Genomic DNA, 22,266 nt, shown 5'->3' with positions numbered 1-22,266 from the left:
GCATGGATGGAGCTAGAGCAGAAGCCAGGGTTGCGCTGGACTCCCCTGAAATCTGATTGGACGCAGATGATTGACATGTCACGGCACCACACGTCTGGTTGAAAGAGCTGCGTTTTGAAATCAGTGTGTCACATTGACTGCTAGGTTCCTCCTATCCAACAGTTGGTGCTGTGTACCACAAAAAAGTTCTAATCCACCTTAGTAGAAGAAGAAAAATGTTTACTCCAGATTTGAAGTGAACACGTCGTCTGAACCACGGACTCCTAATGACACCAGAGATATATCGGTGAGTAAATGACTGTATTTTATGCCACAAATGAGGTCCAGGTTGTTAAAAGTGGCATTTCTCCTTTAATTTGGGTTGTCTTATATATATGTGTGTTTCTCCGGTGATTTTAATGAATGAAACGAGCAGACAGCAGCTGATTCATGCTCTGTTGGATTATGAGATATAATGTGAAGACGCTCAGGCTGAAAGAAATACAGCTAACTTACTCCTCCTCTGTTCTGTATAAAACCTGTGTAACCTCTTAATTTAGTTTTCTGAGTGACAGCAGGGCGATGCATTTCTCTTAATTTAAAAAAAGATACTGAAGCAACCCGGAAGTGACATCGCAAACAAATCTCTTTTTTCCCCCGCTGTCCGTTCTTCCCCCACTGTTTTAGATCACATCATGTGACCTTCGGATGTAGGAGTGCTTTAGGTGGACGAGGTGTAAACTAACTGACATGGATGCAAACCGGAAGTGATGTTCAGCAACCGATTTATAAAACACAATATTCAATCCCCCCCAATATAAATATGTCCTCTTCATTAAAATGAGCTGTAATTTTCCAAGAAGTTACAAAATGAATTGAAGTTTGGTAGAAACTATATTTTCTCAGGTTTGTGGAATTTTAAATGCTGTACAGCTTTAAATGTGCACTGATGGCTACTACAGTAATAAGAATTCAAATATCTTTTTAATGGCCACATGACCTTTGACATTAGGTGAAAGGTCAGACCCAGCGTCAGGTCTGGAACACATGCAGGTGTTTCTCAGCAACCTTTCCAGTTACAGCTGCGCTGCAGACAACCTGATGTCACAGCAAGTTCGTGTTGGCGTCACTAAAAGTCATCTATTAGTTTGCGATACAGTCATGAAATGCACTAGATTTTTGTCACGTATCATGAAATTTGGGGTGACCGGGGAGGGGTGACTGAACCTTGACAGCATCAAGAAAATGTGACTCATTTCGTGGTAGCATCACAAAAAGAAACAAGAGCAATCAGAGAATTCTGACATCCGCCAATCCAGATCACCTCTAATGATGCATTTACACATAACGACGCAAAGTCACAAATGCCACCAAGTACACATTCTTGGCTGCTGAACGTGAATGTGATGATTTGAGGCAGAGGCGTCAGGTGTCCTCAGGAACTGCTGCAACCTGTTACCACGCATTACGATTAATGGCACATGTTCCTGGAGAATTATCAGGAACCATTACGCACGGTCAAGAATAATGTTGCACGCTGTTCCGTGCTATTGCGCGTAACATTACATCGTTATGAGGGTGGTGCGTGACGTTTGTGGAAGATTTTTTTGACAGCCAAAAACATGCTCCACAAAAATCCTGAATATCACGCACCAACTCGCACTATTAAGAAACCTAGTCAGATGTGTTAAGTCACGTTAAGAATGTCAGGAGTGTAAATGGACTGCATATAGCGCTTTTCCATCTGCATCAGACACTCAAAGAGCTTTACACATCAATGCCTCACATTCACCCCGATGTCAGGCTGCTGCCATGCAAGGTGCCCACTACACACTACACTACATGTGCCAAGAATGACGCAAATATGACATACCACGCGTCCTGCCCATGTGTAAATGCAGCATTGCATTCAGTGGAGTCTTCCAGGCCTGAATATCTATCTGTGGTGCAAATTTGGTGAGAATCTGTGAAGTAGTTTTGACGTAATCCTGCTAATAGTAATTTTTTAAAGCCTATATAAAATTTAACTTGATCCAGAATCCGGATCACCTCCAAAATGTAATGGAGTCTGTCATGGCCTAATATGTATCTGTGGTGAAAATTTAATCGAATTCTGTGCAGTAGTCTTGATGTAATCCTGCTAACAGACAGATAAATAAATAAATGTTGATGATTTTATTTCATCCTTGGTGGACGGAAAAAATAGGAGAGTGAGCTGGCAGAAAGCATGAATAAAATTATAAGGAGCCAAGTTGTAAATCCATTTCTCTACCACTAGGTGGCACAAGACTGGCCATCAAAGAAAACAAATGGAGCCGGTGGGATTGAGGTGTGTCAGTGTTGTAAAAACGTACCTTCTCCAACCAGGTGTGAGAAAAATAACCAGAGACAGAGCGTCGTTGTCCCGGCAGCTTTCAGAGATCTCCTGCACATTTGGAGATGATGGAGCGTTTTGGTTCCAGCGCTGGTGTCTGTGAGCTCTGAGCAAAGGTCACCACTTATTCCTCACTCATGTCACTTTTGTTTTCGCAGTAATCTCACATTACAAGCTGAGAGATGACAGTTCACAGACTCCATGGCAACCACGCATCAGCGTTCAGTCACACGACGCCTCGTTAGCACACGGGGACGTTTTACTGCAAGAAATAAAGGACAAATTCAAAGAAGCGACAGAAATCTCTTTAATGTCGGTCAGTGTCACAAACACCCGATTCAGGAATATTACCATATTTACACACGGAAGAATTTACATTTGCACAACAAAGAATAAAAGTCCATCAACATGAGAACATACATGTCAAATGTAATGCAAAAGAAATAAATATTTCATCACATATCTCTGTATAAATCCATTTTTCCTCTTTCTTAATTTACAGGTTAATCAACAGCTTTTCTGTCAATAAAATGGGAAATAAATATGAACATAAATGTAAAAATGGACATAAATAAAGTTTTGAAATATGAAAAAAATGTCATTAACAGAGACATTAACACTCATCTTTTATGTTTGATGCAAATGCAGTTTTGTGGACAAAGTTCTTTAAAGTTGAATTCTTTTATGTATTTTTAGTTTTATGGTCCTTTACGCTGCTTCTGAACACATTTCCTCATTGATTCATTATTCTGTAGATTTACATATTTAACTTTTTCAATGAGTTCTTTATTTTAATATCTGAAATGTCCCAAAATTATAAATGTACAGATTCATTTAAAAAGAAGAAGAAGAAGAAGAAGAAAAATCAAGTAAGTGTGAAAAAGATAAATTGTTAAAGACAGACTTTCATACATTACATTTTTCAGTCGTGCACTTTCAGTGAAAATTAAAATAATTAAAAAAAAATTTAATTAATCTTCACAGCTCACTGTCAGATAATATGTTTCGTGTAAAGCAGATTCTCCAAATTTGAGATTTGACATATTTAAAGGCAGTTTTCTGGATCCTCGTCCATTCTGGTTCTGGACTAAAGCAGAGCAGCATCACGGTTTTCTTCAAGCTGTTAGTACTTGTCTAAAAAAGTGTTTCAGAAAAATTGATGTCATTTCATAATCTAGTAACTTGACCAGTTTTCATTCAGTTGATCTCAAATTTTAACATCAAGTCTAGAAATAACATTCTATGTTTAATGTTTAATTCAATTCCTCCAGTCATGGCGACTGATGCGCATACTGAAAACTTGTGAAGTCATTTTTGATTCATGAAATTCACAAACCGTTGAATTTCTCATTCACATTTTGATGAATAAATCTTATTGTGAGTTAAAACTGTTGATGTGAATCTGTTAAAACAAAACAACAAAGATCTGGTTTAAAAACCACTTTTAAACGATCAAAACCAGTTTAAACCAAAGTATCTAAAACCCAAATTTTACTGTAGATTCAGACCCATTTCAGAGAATGAAAAATGAAGTCACATTTGGTTTGAAATCACTTTTAAAACTCCTGAGGCAGTGTAAACTCTACTGAAACCAGAACATATTCAATTCAATCCACAACAGAAAAATGAAGATAAACAAAATTTCCATCCAAAACCAGTTTCTGAATTTTACACAGCTTAAACCAGTTCATCTTTGGATTTAAAGAACAACCCCAGGTTTCTTTTCAGCACTGTAGCCAGGCTGACAAAGAGTCAGAGCTCTATTGAGCTGAGTATTCCATTAACTTTAACTAGTAATGACTTCATGACTTTCTTTGCTAACGAAATTTTAACTATTAGAGAAAAAATTACTCATAACCATCCCAAAGACGTATCGTTATCTTTGGCTGCTTTCAGTGATGCCGGTATTTGGTTAGACTCTTTCTCTCCGATTGTTCTGAGTTATTTTCATTAGTTACTTCATCCAAACCATCAACATGTTTATTAGACCCCATTCCTACCAGGCTGCTCAAGGAAGCCCTACCATTATTTAATGCTTCAATCTTAAATATGATCAATCTATCTTTGTTAGTTGGCTATGTACCACAGGCTTTTAAGGTGGCAGTAATTAAACCATTACTTAAAAAGCCATCACTTGACCCAGCTATCTTAGCTAATTATAGGCCAATCTCCAACCTTCCTTTTCTCTCAAAAATTCTTGAAAGGGTAGCTGTAAAACAGCTAACTGATCATCTGCAGAGGAATGGTCTATTTGAAGAGTTTCAGTCAGGTTTTAGAATTCATCATAGTACAGAAACAGCATTAGTGAAGGTTACAAATGATCTTCTTATGGCCTCAGACAGTGGACTCATCTCTGTGCTTGTTCTGTTAGACCTCAGTGCTGCTTTTGATACTGTTGACCATAAAATTTTATTACAGAGATTAGAGCATGCCATAGGTATTAAAGGCACTGCGCTGCAGTGGTTTGAATCATATTTGTCTAATAGATTACAATTTGTTCATGTAAATGGGGAATCTTCTTCACAGACTAAAGTTAATTACGGAGTTCCACAAGGTTCTGTGCTAGGACCAATTTTATTCACTTTATACATGCTTCCCTTAGGCAGTATTATTAGACGGTATTGCTTAAATTTTCATTGTTACGCAGATGATACCCAGCTTTATCTATCCATGAAGCCAGAGGACACACACCAATTAGCTAAACTGCAGGATTGTCTTACAGACAAAAAGACATGGATGACCTCTAATTTCCTGCTTTTAAACTCAGATAAAACTGAAGTTATTGTACTTGGCCCCACAAATCTTAGAAACATGGTGTCTAACCAGATCCTTACTCTGGATGGCATTACCCTGACCTCTAGTAATACTGTGAGAAATCTTGGAGTCATTTTTGATCAGGATATGTCATTCAAAGCGCATATTAAACAAATATGTAGGACTGCTTTTTTGCATTTACGCAATATCTCTAAAATCAGAAAGGTCTTGTCTCAGAGTGATGCTGAAAAACTAATTCATGCATTTATTTCCTCTAGGCTGGACTATTGTAATTCATTATTATCAGGTTGTCCTAAAAGTTCCCTGAAAAGCCTTCAGTTAATTCAAAATGCTGCAGCTAGAGTACTGACGGGGACTAGAAGGAGAGAGCATATCTCACCCATATTGGCCTCTCTTCATTGGCTTCCTGTTAATTCTAGAATAGAATTTAAAATTCTTCTTCTTACTTATAAGGTTTTGAATAATCAGGTCCCATCTTATCTTAGGGACCTCGTAGTACCATATCACCCCAATAGAGCGCTTCGCTCTCAGACTGCAGGCTTACTTGTAGTTCCTAGGGTTTGTAAGAGTAGAATGGGAGGCAGAGCCTTCAGCTTTCAGGCTCCTCTCCTGTGGAACCAGCTCCCAATTCAGATCAGGGAGACAGACACCCTCTCTACTTTTAAGATTAGGCTTAAAACTTTCCTTTTTGCTAAAGCTTATAGTTAGGGCTGGATCAGGTGACCCTGAACCATCCCTTAGTTATGCTGCTATAGACGTAGACTGCTGGGGGGTTCCCATGATGCACTGTTTCTTTCTCTTTTTGCTCTGTATGCACCACTCTGCATTTAATCATTAGTGATCGATCTCTGCTCCCCTCCACAGCATGTCTTTTTCCTGGTTCTCTCCCTCAGCCCCAACCAGTCCCAGCAGAAGACTGCCCCTCCCTGAGCCTGGTTCTGCTGGAGGTTTCTTCCTGTTAAAAGGGAGTTTTTCCTTCCCACTGTAGCCAAGTGCTTGCTCACAGGGGGTCGTTTTGACCGTTGGGGTTTTACATAATTATTGTATGGCCTTGCCTTACAATATAAAGCGCCTTGGGGCAACTGTTTGTTGTGATTTGGCACTATATAAAAAAATTGATTGATTGATTGATTTAAAGGACATGTCGCATGTTTTTTTAACATCCCAGTGAGCGACACAACATCAGTGTCCTCATGATTCTAAGTCTCCCTGTGCACATGCACTCATAATTAGTGGTTTCTGATGTTTTTATTTCATTCCCAAAGTGAGGAAACAGGTGCATTCCTGGATAACGTCTCACTCGGCAATTCTCTGCATTTCTCTGCGTGCAACGTAGTTAAGTGCAGAACAGAAACATCCCACACAGACAGACGGAGGGAAATGAATGAGGTTCTGTCTGACAGCGAAGCTTCAGAGCTTTTCTTTGAAAGCAGCGGCTCGGATTTACAGAGGAGACGACACACTTCACCCCGAAACTCTTAACGTTTTCAGAGTCTGTCGGATTTTGTAACTTAAAGTGTTGTGATGCTGCTGTTTGTGTCACAGCTGCTGGTTTACTGCTGCTGTGATCATGGACGTGCCTGGACACACAGATATATGTCTCCTATTGAAAAACTCAGAAGACGCTATTTTCAGGAGCTAATGGACTCTCTAATGTGCCACGATCCTGACAGAAGTTGAGTTGTAGGCAGAGCTGCGATCGGACATTATGCCCACGTGCGATCAGAACCTGAGAGCGAGTGGACCTGGACATTATTTTCTGGCTGAGTGGAACTTCAAAATGATCTCTGGCTGTGGATCTGTGAGGACGAGTGGACCGTTCCATGGCTGGCGATCCTGCGCGCGTGACACGTGCGTGGGGGCTTGTTTTTGTTGTGGACTAATTTTGAAATCTTTACATTGGGTGAGTGGAAAGTTAATTTTTTTCAACTTTTGCTTTGTACTCTTTTCAATGGAGCTTTGAATGAAAGGTTTTTTTTTTTTTTTTACTTTGAGGGAGTCTGTGTGTGTGTGTGTGTGTGTGCACAGCAGCTGTTTTAACCCCCAATTTAGATAGACGTCTGGCTGAATTTGAAGAATATATAATCAGTATTAAGCTTGTAGACTGTCAAATGTCATAAAACTGTCAATCTCTATATAAGGAAGTTTTCAAAAGACAATTAATGTTGAATAATCCCTTTAAAAAACCAAACAGCTGACATGCGGGTTAAAACAGCGTAACAGCCGTTTTAACCCGCATGTCAGCTGTTAATTGCCGCTTAATGGATGTGGAATGTCTCCGTGATGACACAGTTCATATATATATATATATATATATATATATATATATATATATATATATATATATAATTATTATTATTATTATTATTAGATTTTTCACCGTTACATACAACACTTATTAGCATTTTTAACAGGCTGTGTTTATGACTCGTGGCTGTGCAGGTGCACCGAATCTTCTCAGGGCCCCTGCTTTTACTGTGACTGCATCAAAATGAACAGTTTTCACTTAAAAACGAGTCGTTAGAACACGACATCACACTTGTGTAAACTTTGGAATTAATCTATGCCTCTGTTGCTTTTTAACGTTGCTTCTAGTAGCTCCGTCACCTGTCAGAAACACTCGAGTACTCACGAGTACTTTGTTTTCAGACGTCTCTGTAGCTTTTTGCTGTGAATGCTGTATACTTTGAAACCGGTCATGGAAGTGCACAAACTAATCCCGGTAGATCATCAGATGGTCACGAACAGACTAAATCTAAATTGTTATGATTTTGGTGCGACATGTCCAAAATCCAATTTAAGACACTTTCCCACTAATTTTGAACCATATAAAAAACTTTAAGCAAGAACTGGTTTAAACAACCCAGCTGTCTTAAATATTGCAAAACAAAAACTATGATATTTGAGTTGACAGAACAAATAACAGAAAACTGAGTCAAACAGATCTCAAAACACTTTCTTTTTTGGTGATGGACTAATTAGGATTTAAGGTGACGTTTTCACTGAGGCTTGGAGTTTCTGGTAACGTTTCACTTCACTCCCCGTTTAAATTTCTGCCGTGAGGAATAAATGATACCACAGAACCAACAGAGGGCAGAAACGATCCGTCTGTAGAGATGTGCTGATTTTCTTCGTGATTTCTAACGATGGCGATAGAGGGCACTGTCCTCACTGGATGCCTCTGAATAAACACATGGCGAACACCATGGCGAAGAGCTGCAGAGGAAACATGAGCAGGATCCTGATCAGCCAGAGACACACTGACGGATGGAATTAACACCACTAATTTATGCACACAGCCCAGTGATGTGGGCGGGGCTTGACACTGAGTGATGGCAGCGTGGTGTCAGTAATGAAGAAGGAGGTTCAAGTTTCAAAGTTCTTGTTGGATTTGACTGAATCTGGGAACTCAGAATTTCTGACTCAAAACTCAGAAAATTACATCTAATAAAGCGTTGATAGAACGTGAGCCTCCCCACTGACTCATTTAGCCAAAAATCTAAGTAACTAATGTAAACTAGTGTTACCTGTCCAGCAGACATCCAGCAAAACGTTTATGTGAAATCACTCCAGATTTTATCCAGAGTTCTTCTCAACGGGATCTCTGGTTGACTATGTTTACTCGTTGTCTCCACTGTTGTTTTTCCTGTTTTTGATTGATGGTTGACAGGGTTTCTGTAGCTCTGTGAAGCTAACATTAGCATATGTAGTGTAGCAGTGCCCTTTGACCCTTGAAAAGCTAAAAAACACCATCAAATGACAACAAAACTGCTAAATGTTATCAGCAGGACGATTGTATCGTGATGTGTTGTTTTTTCCCACGAGGGTGTCTGGTCTTGCTCCAGCTGCGGATTGATGAAAAAAAAACAAACAAACAAAAAAACCTGAACCATGAAGGATTTTCAGACCCGGATCTACCAGTAGTGCAGCAGATAAGAGACTATTTAGAGCAGAATCCTGCAAATGGTGAAAAAACATCAAATTCAGCAGAAATAGTCCTCAGACAATCCTCTGTTAAAAAAACGACTGGCCACTTGAATTTTCAGTTGGCGTTCAGGTAGAGGTCAACTGAAGAATTACACAGGAGTCAAAATTAAAAGATGCTCCAATCATATTGAAACCTATGCCACATTATTTACCTGATCATAAAGATTCTAAAAAGGTATAGTTTGGACGGTCTGTAACTGAATTCTATGGAATTATGGGATAAAAACATAAAAAACGTCAGTGTCGGTTTGTACAGAGGTCAAAAGTTAAAGTTGCTCCAATTTTGGTAAATAGTGATGCAGATTACTAGTTGAGTTAACACGGTTTTAAAAAGGAATAGTTTGGACCATGTATCATCCTTACTTATCACGTTACGGGGTAACATATGTCACATGTCATAGAATCCAATAGACATAGACCTTGTTTGACCTTTACTTTGGAGACCAAGCATTCAACACTGTCAAAACTATTCCATTTATTAATTCTATTAGCTCAACCAATAATATGCATCACTTTTTTTTAACCAAAATTGGAGCAACTTTAACTTTTGACCCCTGTACAAAATGAAACTGACCTTTGTCACCATTCTTGCTGTTTTATCCCTTAACTCCATAGAATTCAGTCACAGATAGTCCAAACTATACCTTTTTGGAATCTTTATGATCAGGCAAATAATGTGGAATAGTTTTCAATATGGCTGGAGCATCTTTTAATTTTGACCTCTGTGTAATTCTTCAATTGACCCCTAGCTGACCACCGATTGAAAAGTCAAGTGGCCAATCGTTTTTTTCAAAAGAGGAGTGTCTAAGGAGTATTTCTGCTGAATTTGATGCTTTTATCACCATTTGCATGATTGTTTCAGTTATCTGCTGCACTACAGCATGCTCATACAAACACGCCGCTGCCTTAAAACTTCAAAGGATTTGATTTGTAGATGCTGAGCTGTCCTTTGGTGTTCAGGACATCCTGGTGTCTGTCTCAGCCGAGATTATGGTCCCAAATTCTCAAAGTGTTTCAACAAAGATCAGCGAGAAAACTGTACATACCTCAATAGTCAGCACGACGATGGCCAGAGCTCCAGCCGTGTAGATGTAGGTCTCAAAGTAATCCACCATCGCCGAGTAACATCCCTGTTGGAAACAGGAGAATAGACACATCACAGCCTGGCAGCATGTCGCTGTACATCATCTTCTTGCTATGTGGGATCAACTTTAGGCGCCAACATTTGATTTTGTGCACCGGGCTACATTTGGTCTTGCTGCAGAGGTCATTACTGGAGACTCTTTTGGACCAGAACATCCTGTTTATTTTGAAAGACATCAAGTACACTGGAGTTGAGTTTCAGGGCTTGGCTTTGCAAAGATGAGTAGTTTTAGGTAGACATCCACCGATCCTGATACCAGAATCGGGTATTGGCCCGATCTCGTATTCATTTACTCGTACTTGTAATCATAAAACTTCTCTGATACTTCAAGACCCGAAACCACTTTACAGCAGCGTGATGTGAAACTCTCAATGGGGGATTTTCACACTCACACTACGAAATTTCCAGATTATAAACTGCTGCTTTTTTCATACATTTTGAACACTGCGGCTTTAACAATGATGTGGCTAATTTATGGATTTTTACAGGCTTTCATTCAATTTACTCATAAGTCAAATACGTCCATCAATGCTGTCCACTGATTGTCTGAAAGCTGCTGTCCATCATGTGGAGTAAATTCATACACACAGTGAATAAAAAGTCTTACCTGTTCGTTTCAGTGGAATTCATCATCATATGAGCTTGAAGGAAAAATAATCCACACAAAGCCTCCTGAGTTTGGAAAACATCTGAAAATACTTTAATTCCTTGTGTAGCTGAAAAAAAGTTCCTCTGTGAGTTCGGCACTTTGCTCCCGTTCCTCTGTCAGAACTCCGATCAGGGTTTCAGCGGCGGAGGTCGTCCATCAGGTTGGTGAGTTTCAGCCCCTGGTGTGGCTGTCCAGGCCGATGGCAGACCGGCTCGGTCCACAACAGGTGTGTAATCCGTTTGCAGAATGTCTGTGGGGCGTTCAGAACCTCTGCTCACCTCCACAAGCTGCAATTTGGGCAAGAAGTTGTAGAAGAATTTTTAGGTCCATATTTGAACTGTGATGAACTATCAAGTGTCCTGATCCGAACTGTATGTCCTCTGGTTGAACTAGCAGGTGTTCAACCCAAAAAAAGGGCTCTATTAGTCATTTAGTCTGTCAGGGGCTTTCCAAGGCCTTTTAGGTGCTTTCCCGCAGGCCACGTGCGGGGGCCTCAGGCCAGCTGCACGTGTGGCTGAGGCCACGTGCGGAGGGGGCCTCAGGCCAGCTGCACCTGTGGCTGAAGGTCTTTTAAAAAAATCAGTTGTAAATCCTTCATGTTTTAATGGGAGCATTTGTCACATTGAAATAATGGCCTAACACCTGCTTAGGGTTCACTAGAGGACGCTTCCAATAGAAAACCATGTCTTGGGAATGAAATAAATAAAAAAGTCGAAGGAGGAGCGATGCCCGCGGGTCTCCAATAAATAGACGAGCGCGGTTGTCATATTCAGTCTCTCTAGAGGACTCAGTTTGTCTAAGCTTTGTGTCGAAGGCTTAAATAAACTTAAAAACTCTGTGCATTTTATCTTGCTTAAGGCTGAATTATTCTAAAGTGCTGTGTCATTTTCTAGCATATCACTTGCAATTAGTTTGTGTTATCTAAAAGACGACATCCTGAGAAGACTAAAGACGAGCCGCGACAGAACTTGGCGAGCCAGCTTCAGGAGGGTCCAGGGGCATTCCGGCAGTCTGGGGCAGTCCAGCTCATCCCTCCAGACCGTAAATAACAGTGATCACGACTAAAAGGTAAGCAGAAACCTTTTATAATTTCTGCACGATCTGGAGGAGTGAGTCGGGATTTCCGCCCAAGTTGACAGGTGATATATTTTAATTGCCTCTTACCCAAAAGAACCTGGACTAAGAAAATTGATAAGAGACTAAAAAAGATAAGATTGAAAATTATCAGGCCTTGTAGATAAAATGCTCAGAAGGTGTGTGTGTTCCCGGGAAAAAGAATGTCTGTGTGAGTGAAAGGTCAGGAATGTTCATGAACTCTGGTGCGGAAAGAGTGCGTGGAGAACTAACCTGGATGCTTGGGGAATAATTGGTGTTGAAATTCATTACTAACGTGCCGGCTGATAGCATGCGCTGTAGGGGTTAATTTAGGGGAGTATACTGACAAATAGATACAAGGTAATACAAGGTTATTTAAAGAGTTTAACAGAGACTGAAGTGAAATAAGTGAGAAAAAAGAGTTTAACAAGAGAATACGTGCAGAGAAAGCACAAGATAAGCGCCTGAGGGGGCGCAGTAGAAATACCGTACGTGATAAAGAGATTTAAAGAGAAAAGTGCAAAGAAGCACAGCTGACAGTAAGTAAAAGAGCTCAATAAAGGACGTCATTTTTTAAGAAAAGAGAAAAACTATAAAAAAATAATAAAATAAATAGAGAGTTAGTGCAGAATACATGAGAATTAATGAAGCAGAAAATAGTGCAGTAAGGCACCAAATACACGCTTGTGGGGCATGGGAGAAGAATAAGTAATTAAGTACACAGTAATATGAGTTTTTTTATAAGAAAAGAAAAAGAGAATATTTTCAGTGCAAAGGCACATTAAGCTCACGAGGAGCTCAGTAAGTGAAAAAAAAAAAAAGGCAGAAGAAAGTGCAGAAAGGCACAGGATACGCACGCGAGGCGTGGTAAGGCGTAGAAGTAAATTAAATATTGTATGCTCAGAAAGGAGCTGGTGGAAAATAATATATTAAGCACAGGATACGCACGCGAGGCGCGGTAAGGCGTAGAAGTAAATGAAATATTGTACGCTCAAAGAGGGCTTGAAAAAAGTAATATATGAAGTTGCTGACAGCGCCGGAGAAGCTGTCTAACGTGAAGAAGAGATACATGCTTAAACAGAACACATTGGTGTTAAGTGAATAAAAAGGTTGTTTAAAGCCGCGGAGTGAAAAGTGGCAGAAGTCTAGATAGAGATATATAGAAAGTTGTTTTTAATAATTTTTGTGTATAAAGCTTTTGAAGATTGGTGTGTGGGAGAGTGGAGAGTAATCTGTGTAAAGCTGTGAGAACTTGCAGGCTGGCTGACATACAAGATTAATGTGAAAGAGTACGAGGGGGAGGTATTTAGACCCAACAGGAGGACTTGGGAGGTGCATGACAGGCAGAGAGGAAAGTGTGAAACAGACAGTGAAGAAAAAGACAGGAGAAGAGTGCTATGTAAATACAGAGAAGGTAGATATTATTTCAAAGAGAGAAAACTAATAAACAAACATATCAGAAAAAGACGAGAAGCAGAAAGTAAAAAAAAAAAAAAAAAAAAAATTAAATTAGAAGGGAAATAGAAAGTCGGGAGCAAAGACATTAGGAGGTGTTAGGGTTGTAAGAGGATTAAATAAATAAAGTTGGTTATAAATCAAAAGAGATAAAGCTTAGATTATAGTGAAAAAGCTGACAGACTGATCAATGCTTGGGACAGTCATTGATGGGAGACTTAAGTGATGATGAAATAATACTCCCAGAACATTACTTGACTGACGGAGACATCGAAACCCAGGGAATCAGGACACATTTTTGGCTGGAAAGGACCTATTTTGACAGGGTAGGAGCAGAACATTGGCAGGACGAACAAGAGATCAATCAGAAATTATGGCAGATTACTAAAGTAATCAATCTGAAGCAAAAGAAAGAACAATTCCCTCTAATTAATTGGGAGCTGCTGATAAGACGTCTGTGGCATCAGGGTTTAACCCCGTGGCTGGAGCTGCTTTGTGCTGACCCTAATAAAGAACTTAGCATACCATTAAATCATTTAGTAACACTACCAACCGATCCAGGTGAAGAACTGTTTCCTAGGTTGACTCTGACTGTGGTCCCAAGGAAGGTTCGGTGGGAAACAGGTAAATTTTCATATTTAGTTAAAGAAAAAGAAGACGGGCATAGCAGTTGGAAATTTAATCCTTTTAAGGGTTTAAAATACAAAACAGGTGTTACAGCCAGCAAGTTATTGGTCTGGATCAGGACAGCCCCTGAGGGACTACCAGAACACCATAGAAACACCTCACATAGCGTTTGTCAGGGTTACATGGGTAACTCTCAAGGTCAAGGTCGGGAAAGTACCCCGCTAGACTTAGTACTAAGAAAATATCCAACGCACTAAGGCCAACCAATGTATGAGAAAGTGGCACAAAAGGTCACATGGGGGCAGGCAATGGCCTTTGGAGGGATCATTTGATCCGGTGATGTGTGAAGCAGTTGCGGTAGAAATACAGAAAAAAGAAATTAAAGATCAGCAGAAGAACGTAAAAAACAACAAAAAACGCACTGAAGAAAAAGAAGTTTTGGCCTTGTTCAAGCAGGAAGCACAGAGGCTACAGCAGAAAAGAGAAAAAATGACAGAGGAAAGATCCAAAGAGACTAAAGCCAGTGCACCGAGCTGGGAAGCAGAGCCACCCCCATATAAACGTCATGATATGGGAAAGACAGCTGGACAATTTGTATTAGGAACTCGTGAAGAGGACCAAGGCATGGATGTGGAGGGCAAAGTCACACTGACACTAAAAGCTCGAGAGCCACAAGGAGACAGGTCCTCAGTCTGTCAAATGGATCATACAAGGTCTCCAAGTCCGAAAGTAAGTGGTCGCACACCACGACCAGCAGGGGGGGCCACAAATAACAGTGACACGGAGGCAGACGAGGATAAGGAGAGAGACCTGAAGGCTCCGCCTGCACATCGAGGTCCACTGAAAACCGTCCCCTCCCACCATAAGTCAGCCGACTGGACCTTCACAGGCTATAGAGGCTCCGAAGAGTGGCACAAGAGCTTCTGTGACACACTGGATCTGGCCAGAAGAGATAATGAAGAACTAGCTGAGCAACTTCGGCTAGCGAAGGAAAGAATACAAAGACATAGGGACACCGAGGAAAGAAGAATATTACAACAGTCGACGCCCAATCAAGGGAATCACATTATACAGCCACCCACCCGAAAGATTTCTGGTGAGATCATCATTGAGAGTGCAAAAGAGGCCCGACTCAGGCAAAGACAACGATGTGTAGCCAAAGACATAGCGGCTTTAGAACAGAATATAACCGACTGGATGGACTGCCTGGAACCAGTCAGTCGCACTCGATCTGGAAGACAGTATGGAGCCCCCACAGAAGAAGAGGAGGACGAAGACCTAATATGCCCATTGGTGGTTAGAAATGGTCATCATGTGTATACCCCATGGAGCTGGACAGACATGGTGGGGCTGGCCAACAGGCTGCCAGACATCACCCAAGGAGCTGGGAGATGGATAACTGCCTTAGAAGAAGGCACTGCAGGGGTAACCTTGTCTTTAGGTGACATAAAAGCCTTGCTAATGCATGTCATGGGAAAACATGACACTGAAGAATTAGCAGGAAAGGTTGGACTAACACAGATGATGGGCACAAATCAACATGATGAAGTCCCCTTTAATCGCTATAGAAACTCCATGTGGGAAGGACTGAGAAGAAAGTACCCTGAGGTCTTGGATCCCTCTAAATTGGATGATGAGGAGTGGACACCTGAAGAGTGCCCAAAGAAGTTCCTGCACCGATTCCAGAAAAGATGGGCGGAGGAAACAGGAAATGCATGGAACCATTCTCCAGCAACTGAAATCCTGTTTAAAATAACTGTAAAAAAGGCTCTACCAGATGAGGTTCAGAAAGCCCTAGATGGAGTTGTGGGACTATCGAAAATGAATTGGGCTTTATACTCTGAGCATATTTGTCACCATCTTGAAATCTACAAGAAAGAAAAACAAAAAGAAGAAGATGCAGCAAAATCCCTGACGAAAAAATTGGTGCAGATGCAGTTGGGAGAGCTAACCAAAGTCAAGAAAGAAAAAACAAAGACCCAGGCACCAATGATGACCCCTGTTCCTTCTGAGTCGGCAAGCCTAGGCCCTACGGCAAACACTGCTGCCACCATACAGGCACCTGTGGTAACAGCCACACAGAGCCCCCAAGGAGCAGCAGGGAGCACTGCTGCAGGAGAAGTCTCAGCACCAGTGGAGCATCACTATCACTACCATAGCACTGGCACACCCGGAAATGGACCCACCTACAGTCATGGGTGGAGAGGAGAGTCACGGAACTTTCAAGGTCAAAGAGGAGGGTGGCGAAAAGGATCTCGCCAACCTTCATTTGGAAACAGATTCCAAAACTCAGCTCCCAGGAACAGTCAAGCGGGACCGCCTATGGGACCAACACCCCCAATAGGGGATCAACCCTCTAATGAGTGTTGGAGCTGTGGACAACCTGGACATCGAATGAGAAATTGTCCGGCCCAGCCTTGGGTTGGACCCTCTGCCTATTGGCAATAGGGGGGCCTAGAGAAGACAGAGGGGGAAACGGTGGCATTGGCTATTTCAATGATACCTAAGGAAGAGCCAACCGTCACTGTTAATATACAAAACAGAGATTTCCCTTTCATGGTGGATACAGGGGCAACATACTCTTGCATAGGGAAAATGGGCGCTCATCTCCCCCTCTCTGGGTCTGTAATTAAGACCATCGGCTTCTCTGGGAAAACTCAAATAATACCTTTTACACGCCCACTTCCTGTAACGATTGCAGGAAAAACAATTGAAGCACCCCTGTTATACTCACAAAATACACCTGTGAATTTGCTGGGAAGAGACATTTTATGTAAGCTACAAACCCAGATAGTGTGTACCCATCAAGGACTGCAAATACACTTTCCCGACGAAGCACTCGCCAACATTATGGTGCTTATGGACATGGAAAACAAGGTCCGACCTGTGCAACCCATGGTATACTGGCTGAAGTTACAACCAGAAAATTCAAATCTTCAACTGCAATGGGAAAAATGGAAGCCCTGGGCCGAACAACACTATGAAGCAGTATATACACCTAGTTTACCTTTACATGTCACCCTGATGTTCGATGCCAAACAAGAACAAACTGACTATGCATGCTGCTGGGATGCATTGATGAATCAACGGCTGTTTCACATAACCACCACAGAAATTTATTTAGGCCCCCAAGGGGCCGCAGCTTCTGTCAAGCTAACTTCAGCTGAACAACAATGGTATCAAGTGCCGAATGCCATGCCTCATGTGACCCTTTTAGTCTCAGAAAAGTATGAATCCCATGACCTAGGTCCAATGGTAAAGACAGCCTCAGAAGTTGAAGAATGGCAAAACATGGAAAGTCCACAAGTACATCTGTCAAAAGACCAGCAGTTTATACGAATTAATTTAAAAGTAAATGATGAGGCTATAGCTCAAAAAGTGGAGCTCAATCCTAGACCAGAGGGACAGATGGTGTTATCGGCCCAACAAGAGAAATTGTTAGAGCAAATACCACCAGTGGTGTGGTCCAAAAGCAAAACGGATGTAGGACTAGTAAAAACAGCCTTACCAGTAAAAAATAAAAGTAAAACCGGGAGCAAAACTGCCTCACCAAAGGCAGTATCCATTAAAACCTCAGGCTATTGAAGGCATAAAACCAGTAATTAAGGGACTAATGGCAGCTGGAGTTTTAATAAAAACTGCAAGCCCATGCAATACTCCTATCTATCCTATCCCTAAAAACAATACCAAAGAGTATCGGCTGGTACATGATCTGCGTCCTATCAATGCAATAATAGAAATGGATGCACCTATAGTACCTGATCCGCATACTATACTATCAAGCATCCCTACTGGAGCAAAATGGTACACAGTAATCGATCTGTGTTCAGCCTATTTCAGTGTGCCTGTGCACCCAGACTCACAACATTTGTTTGCATTCACATTTCTGGGACAACAGCTAACGTATACACGGCTACCTCAGGGACTGAACCTGTCCCCAGCCATCTTTAACAAAGTCCTGGCTGAAGATTTACAACACCTTGATATACCCAGTACATTGGTGCAATATATGGATGATCTCCTTATTGCATCAGAGACTCAAGAACAGTGTGAAAAAGATTCATTAATTGTATTGCATGCATTGGCAGATGGAGGTCATAAAGTAAGTAAGGACAAATTGCAGTTCTGCAAACAACAAGTAGAATACTTGGGAAGACAGTTGTGTGGGACCACGCGATGTATAGCCCCAAGCCAAGTGGAGGCTATAGTCAAGGCTCCCAAACCCCAAACAGTGGGACAGATGCTTTCATTCCTTGGGATGGCAGGGTACAGTCGGCCGTGGATTTGTGATTATGCTATAAAAACTGCACCTTTGCGTGCCATGATTAGAGCAGTGTGGCAAACAAGCAATGCAGCTCTCCTCGTCTGGACAGATGAGGCAACGGGAGCTTTTGAGGCCCTAAAAACAGACATGCAATCTGCTCCCGCGTTAGGTAACCCAGATTATGGGAAACCTTTCCATTTGTATGTTACTGAAAAAGCTGGTTATGCTTGTGCTGTACTAATGCAGGAAACAAATGAAGGAAAACAACCATTGGCCTATTATAGTACAAAGCTTGACAACATTGAAACAGGATTGCCACCATGCTATCAGGGTCTAGCAGCAGCTGCCTTTGCATTTCAAAAAGCATCATCCATAATCATGGGACATGCAGTAACGTTGTACACGTCGCATCAGTTACATGCCCTGCTAACCAGTCAACGTTTTGTCTTAACACAAGCTAGACGCACTGGATATGAAGTTGTGTTGTCCGCTCCAGAAATAACAATACAACGTTGTCACACGGTGAATCCCGCCACCAAATTGACCACACCGTTAGATGGTACTCCACATAACTGTGTGGCAGAGACAGAGAAATTTTTGAGAGCCAGAGAACATTTGTATAATCACGCCATAGACGCAGATCTAACCCTGTTCGTGGATGGCTCATGCTTTCGGGATGCCGCGGGATTGCATGCGGGTATGGGGATAGTTAAACTAAACACGGATGGCGAGACCTTTGAATTACTGGAGTCCCAAGGAATTGATCAGCCTTGTTCAGCCCAACTGGCAGAGATCAAAGCCTTAACTATGGCTTGCCAGATAGCTAAAGATCAATGTGTTAATATCTACACAGACTCAGCCTACGCTTATGGCGTATGTCATGTACATGCAAACATTTGGAAACAAAGGGGATTCCTGAGAGCAGATGGCACCCCTGTCACTCATGGAGAAGCGATTTCCCAACTGTTACAAGCTCTCCAATTACCGTCTGAGGTAGCCATCATTAAATGTGCAGGTCATCAAAAGAATAATAACATCATAGCTCAAGGTAACAACCTAGCAGATGACGCAGCGCGCAAAGGAGCACAAGGAGAAAATGTGTTTCCCCTGCTAACCATCCAAGATTGTGCCCCACTGGTTTCACTTGACGCACTGATAGTGGCTCAAAGTAGGGCCAGTGGAGAAGAAAAACGAATGTGGGTTAAACGAGGCGCTATTGAGACACGCAGTCAGGGGCCAGCGGACAAGCTGTGGCGCAGTAGTCATGGACATTTTGTGTTACCCACCAATTTATTACGACATGCAATCATTTGGGCCCACGGACCCGATCATTGTTCGCGAGTCCAAATTATGAACAAACTAAAAGCTGTCTGGTGGTCACCATATATGGCAGCAACAGTGGACCGTTTGTTGAATGAGTGTGAGGTATGTGCACAGTACAATGTCCGGAAATCATTCACAGCCCCTTTAGCCCACATTCCGGTCCCTGATGGGCCATTCAGACATCTTATGATGGATTTCATAGACATGGGAGCTGAAAATCGAGTTAAACGAATGAGATATGTTTTGGTAGTGATATGCAGATTCAGCCGATGGATTGAGGCAGTAGCCTCTGCAAATCAAGACCATAAAACGGTAGCCAAATTCTTGTGCCGAGATGTCTTTCCAAGATTTGGCATTCCAGATACTATCTCATCTGACAACGGTAGGGCTTTTGTAGCCAAGGTTACACAAGAAACATTCAAACAATTGGGTATCAAACAGAAGTTTGGATGTGTTTATCACCCCCAATCAAATGGGGCGGTGGAACGGGCTAATGGCATTTTAAAGAACAAACTAGCAAAAATCATAGCAGACAGCAATGGCAAACTAACCTGGCTGGATGCGTTGCCGCTTGCTTTATTGTCAATGCGCTCACAAACTAACCGACTAACCCATTTGACACCATTTGAAGCTCTTACAGGTCGGCCGATGCCTATTCCATACCTGAGAGGACCCTACGAAGGACCATCGCTGGAGCAGCTACAAGACGAATGGCATAATTATCTGAGACAGTTAACCCAAATACACAAAACTATCTTTTTGCAGGTCAAAGGTGCTACAGAAGACAGAGAAGCAGAGATTCCACTTGAAAATCAGAGCATCCAGCCTGGTGATCTGGTTTACGTCAAGGTGTTCAAAAAGAAGTGGGACAGGCCCCGCCGGGAAGGTCCTTTCAAAGTTATTCTTGCCTCACGTACAGCAGTCAAAGTAGACGGTAAGGACACTTGGTTTCATTTAAACCACTGCTGTAGGGTTGGTGGCCCAGCGCCCCTGCGGCCTCGGCAAGCTCGTCTTGGCAGAGCCGCCGGGCCAAGGGGGGAAGCAGGAGAAGCCAGAGACCCTACAGCAGCACCGAGGGACGGCCACGCCTCCCTGCAGCCAGAAGAAGCACCGAGGGAAGGCCACGCCTCCCTGCAGCCAGGCGAACACTGGCCAAGGCGCTCACAGAGACTGATTGAACAAAGACGACGCACAGCTTCAGAGAGTAGTGGATCCCTGCCAGATAGAGCAGCGACAGACTCAGATGCAGACTCAGAAACAACTGGAGACGCAGGCCAACAGACAGACAGAAGCACAGATACACCACACATCCCTAGTGACAGCTCATCTAGTGACGGCTCACTTAGTAGCACATCTAGTAGCACATCTCAACAGTCATCAGAGCAATGATTAAGGAATTATTCAAGGGATTGACAATACTACTGGTGGTCAGTATGGGAGAAAATAGACATCCAAAACATACAAGTGACTGTGCCGTGGCCATGGCCGCAATAGCAGCTAAACAAGGCATTCTAAACACAGGAAAAACATATAATTTGGTATACATTAAATCAAAAGCCTACAAGAACATAGGAATACAGGGAAAGCTGGGGGATTACATATTAGGCGAAGCCATTAGCATCAAATGTGAAGAGGAGGGAACACTCAACATAGAGGTAATTTGTGATAAAAGAGGATGCAGGGAAACCAAGCAAGACGTAACTGTTACAGTACATGAAGCCACAAAATGGGTAAAAATCAAACCAAGGAAAAAGAGGACAATTAGAAGCCTAGAAACAAGCAGTCACTTAGGGAGATGGGATCCCAGTACAGACCTAGCCCGCACACAAGGGTTGAAGACCAATTTATTTTACCAATGGTTGAAATTTTCGGCTAGGCAGATCAGTGAAAAGCCTTGCATAGCCTGTCACCGGAAAGGTGTGATACCTCAGGCTAAACCCCTACCTGATATCAACAACTGTTATAGGAGCCCCCAACATAACTCAGACCAAGCAGAATGCTATACACAATGTGTTATGAAAATGGCAGTAGGTGATGAAAAATATGCTGCCGACAGTAAACTTTGTCCAGTGCCCCTAAGTACAGAAGGAACCGTTCCACCTATGATTAAAATAGAGAAAGGGATGATACACCCATTCTGTATAGCTAAAGGCTTAGTAGCACAATACATAAGCGATTGGCAGGTAGGGACGACCCAGCCAAAACACCACATACAGTGTATGCAAAAGCAGCAAGAATACAAACCGACCAAAACAGCATGGAACATTACCGTCTGTCACACCCTGCCAGCAGCAGGCATACAGTGTGAACAAATAGTACCGGCCATAGGGGGGTCTGTAATTGGACTGAATCTCACCCATGCTTCATGGGTATCTACTCCAAATTTAGCTAAGGGAACGGTACCCTTAGCTGACATCTTTTGGATATGCGGACAAAAAAAGGAAACTCCTGTCATTGCTGTCCCCGAATTGGAAAGGCCTTTGTGCTCCTGTGATGCTCACAGGAGCAATAACAGTAATTGAAATGCCAAATTCAATACAACCCATGCCACAGAAACTTCGTAAGAAAAGAGGAATAATGACGTTTAAAACAGA

The 22,266-nt window shown here is 42.0% G+C and overlaps 1 protein-coding gene across 1 annotated transcript in view; it reads right to left on the bottom strand.

The window, feature by feature from the left end:
• Positions 1 to 7,890: 7,890 nt before the first annotated feature.
• LOC117501698 (tetraspanin-18-like) overlaps positions 7,891 to 22,266 on the bottom strand; it is a 56,143-nt gene continuing 41,767 nt past the window's right edge. The window contains exons 8-9 of the mRNA XM_034160659.1: positions 10,162 to 10,245; positions 7,891 to 8,344 (exon numbers count right to left, since the gene is read on the bottom strand). Of these exons, the coding sequence (XP_034016550.1) occupies positions 8,297 to 8,344; positions 10,162 to 10,245 (132 nt within the window). The 3' untranslated portion in view covers positions 7,891 to 8,296. The remainder of the gene's footprint in view (positions 8,345 to 10,161; positions 10,246 to 22,266) is intronic.

Source organism: Thalassophryne amazonica, chromosome 2 (genome assembly GCF_902500255.1).
Source record: "Thalassophryne amazonica chromosome 2, fThaAma1.1, whole genome shotgun sequence".
Taxonomy (NCBI): Eukaryota; Metazoa; Chordata; class Actinopteri; order Batrachoidiformes; family Batrachoididae; genus Thalassophryne; species Thalassophryne amazonica.
This window is presented reverse-complemented; position numbering and strand designations above follow the sequence as displayed.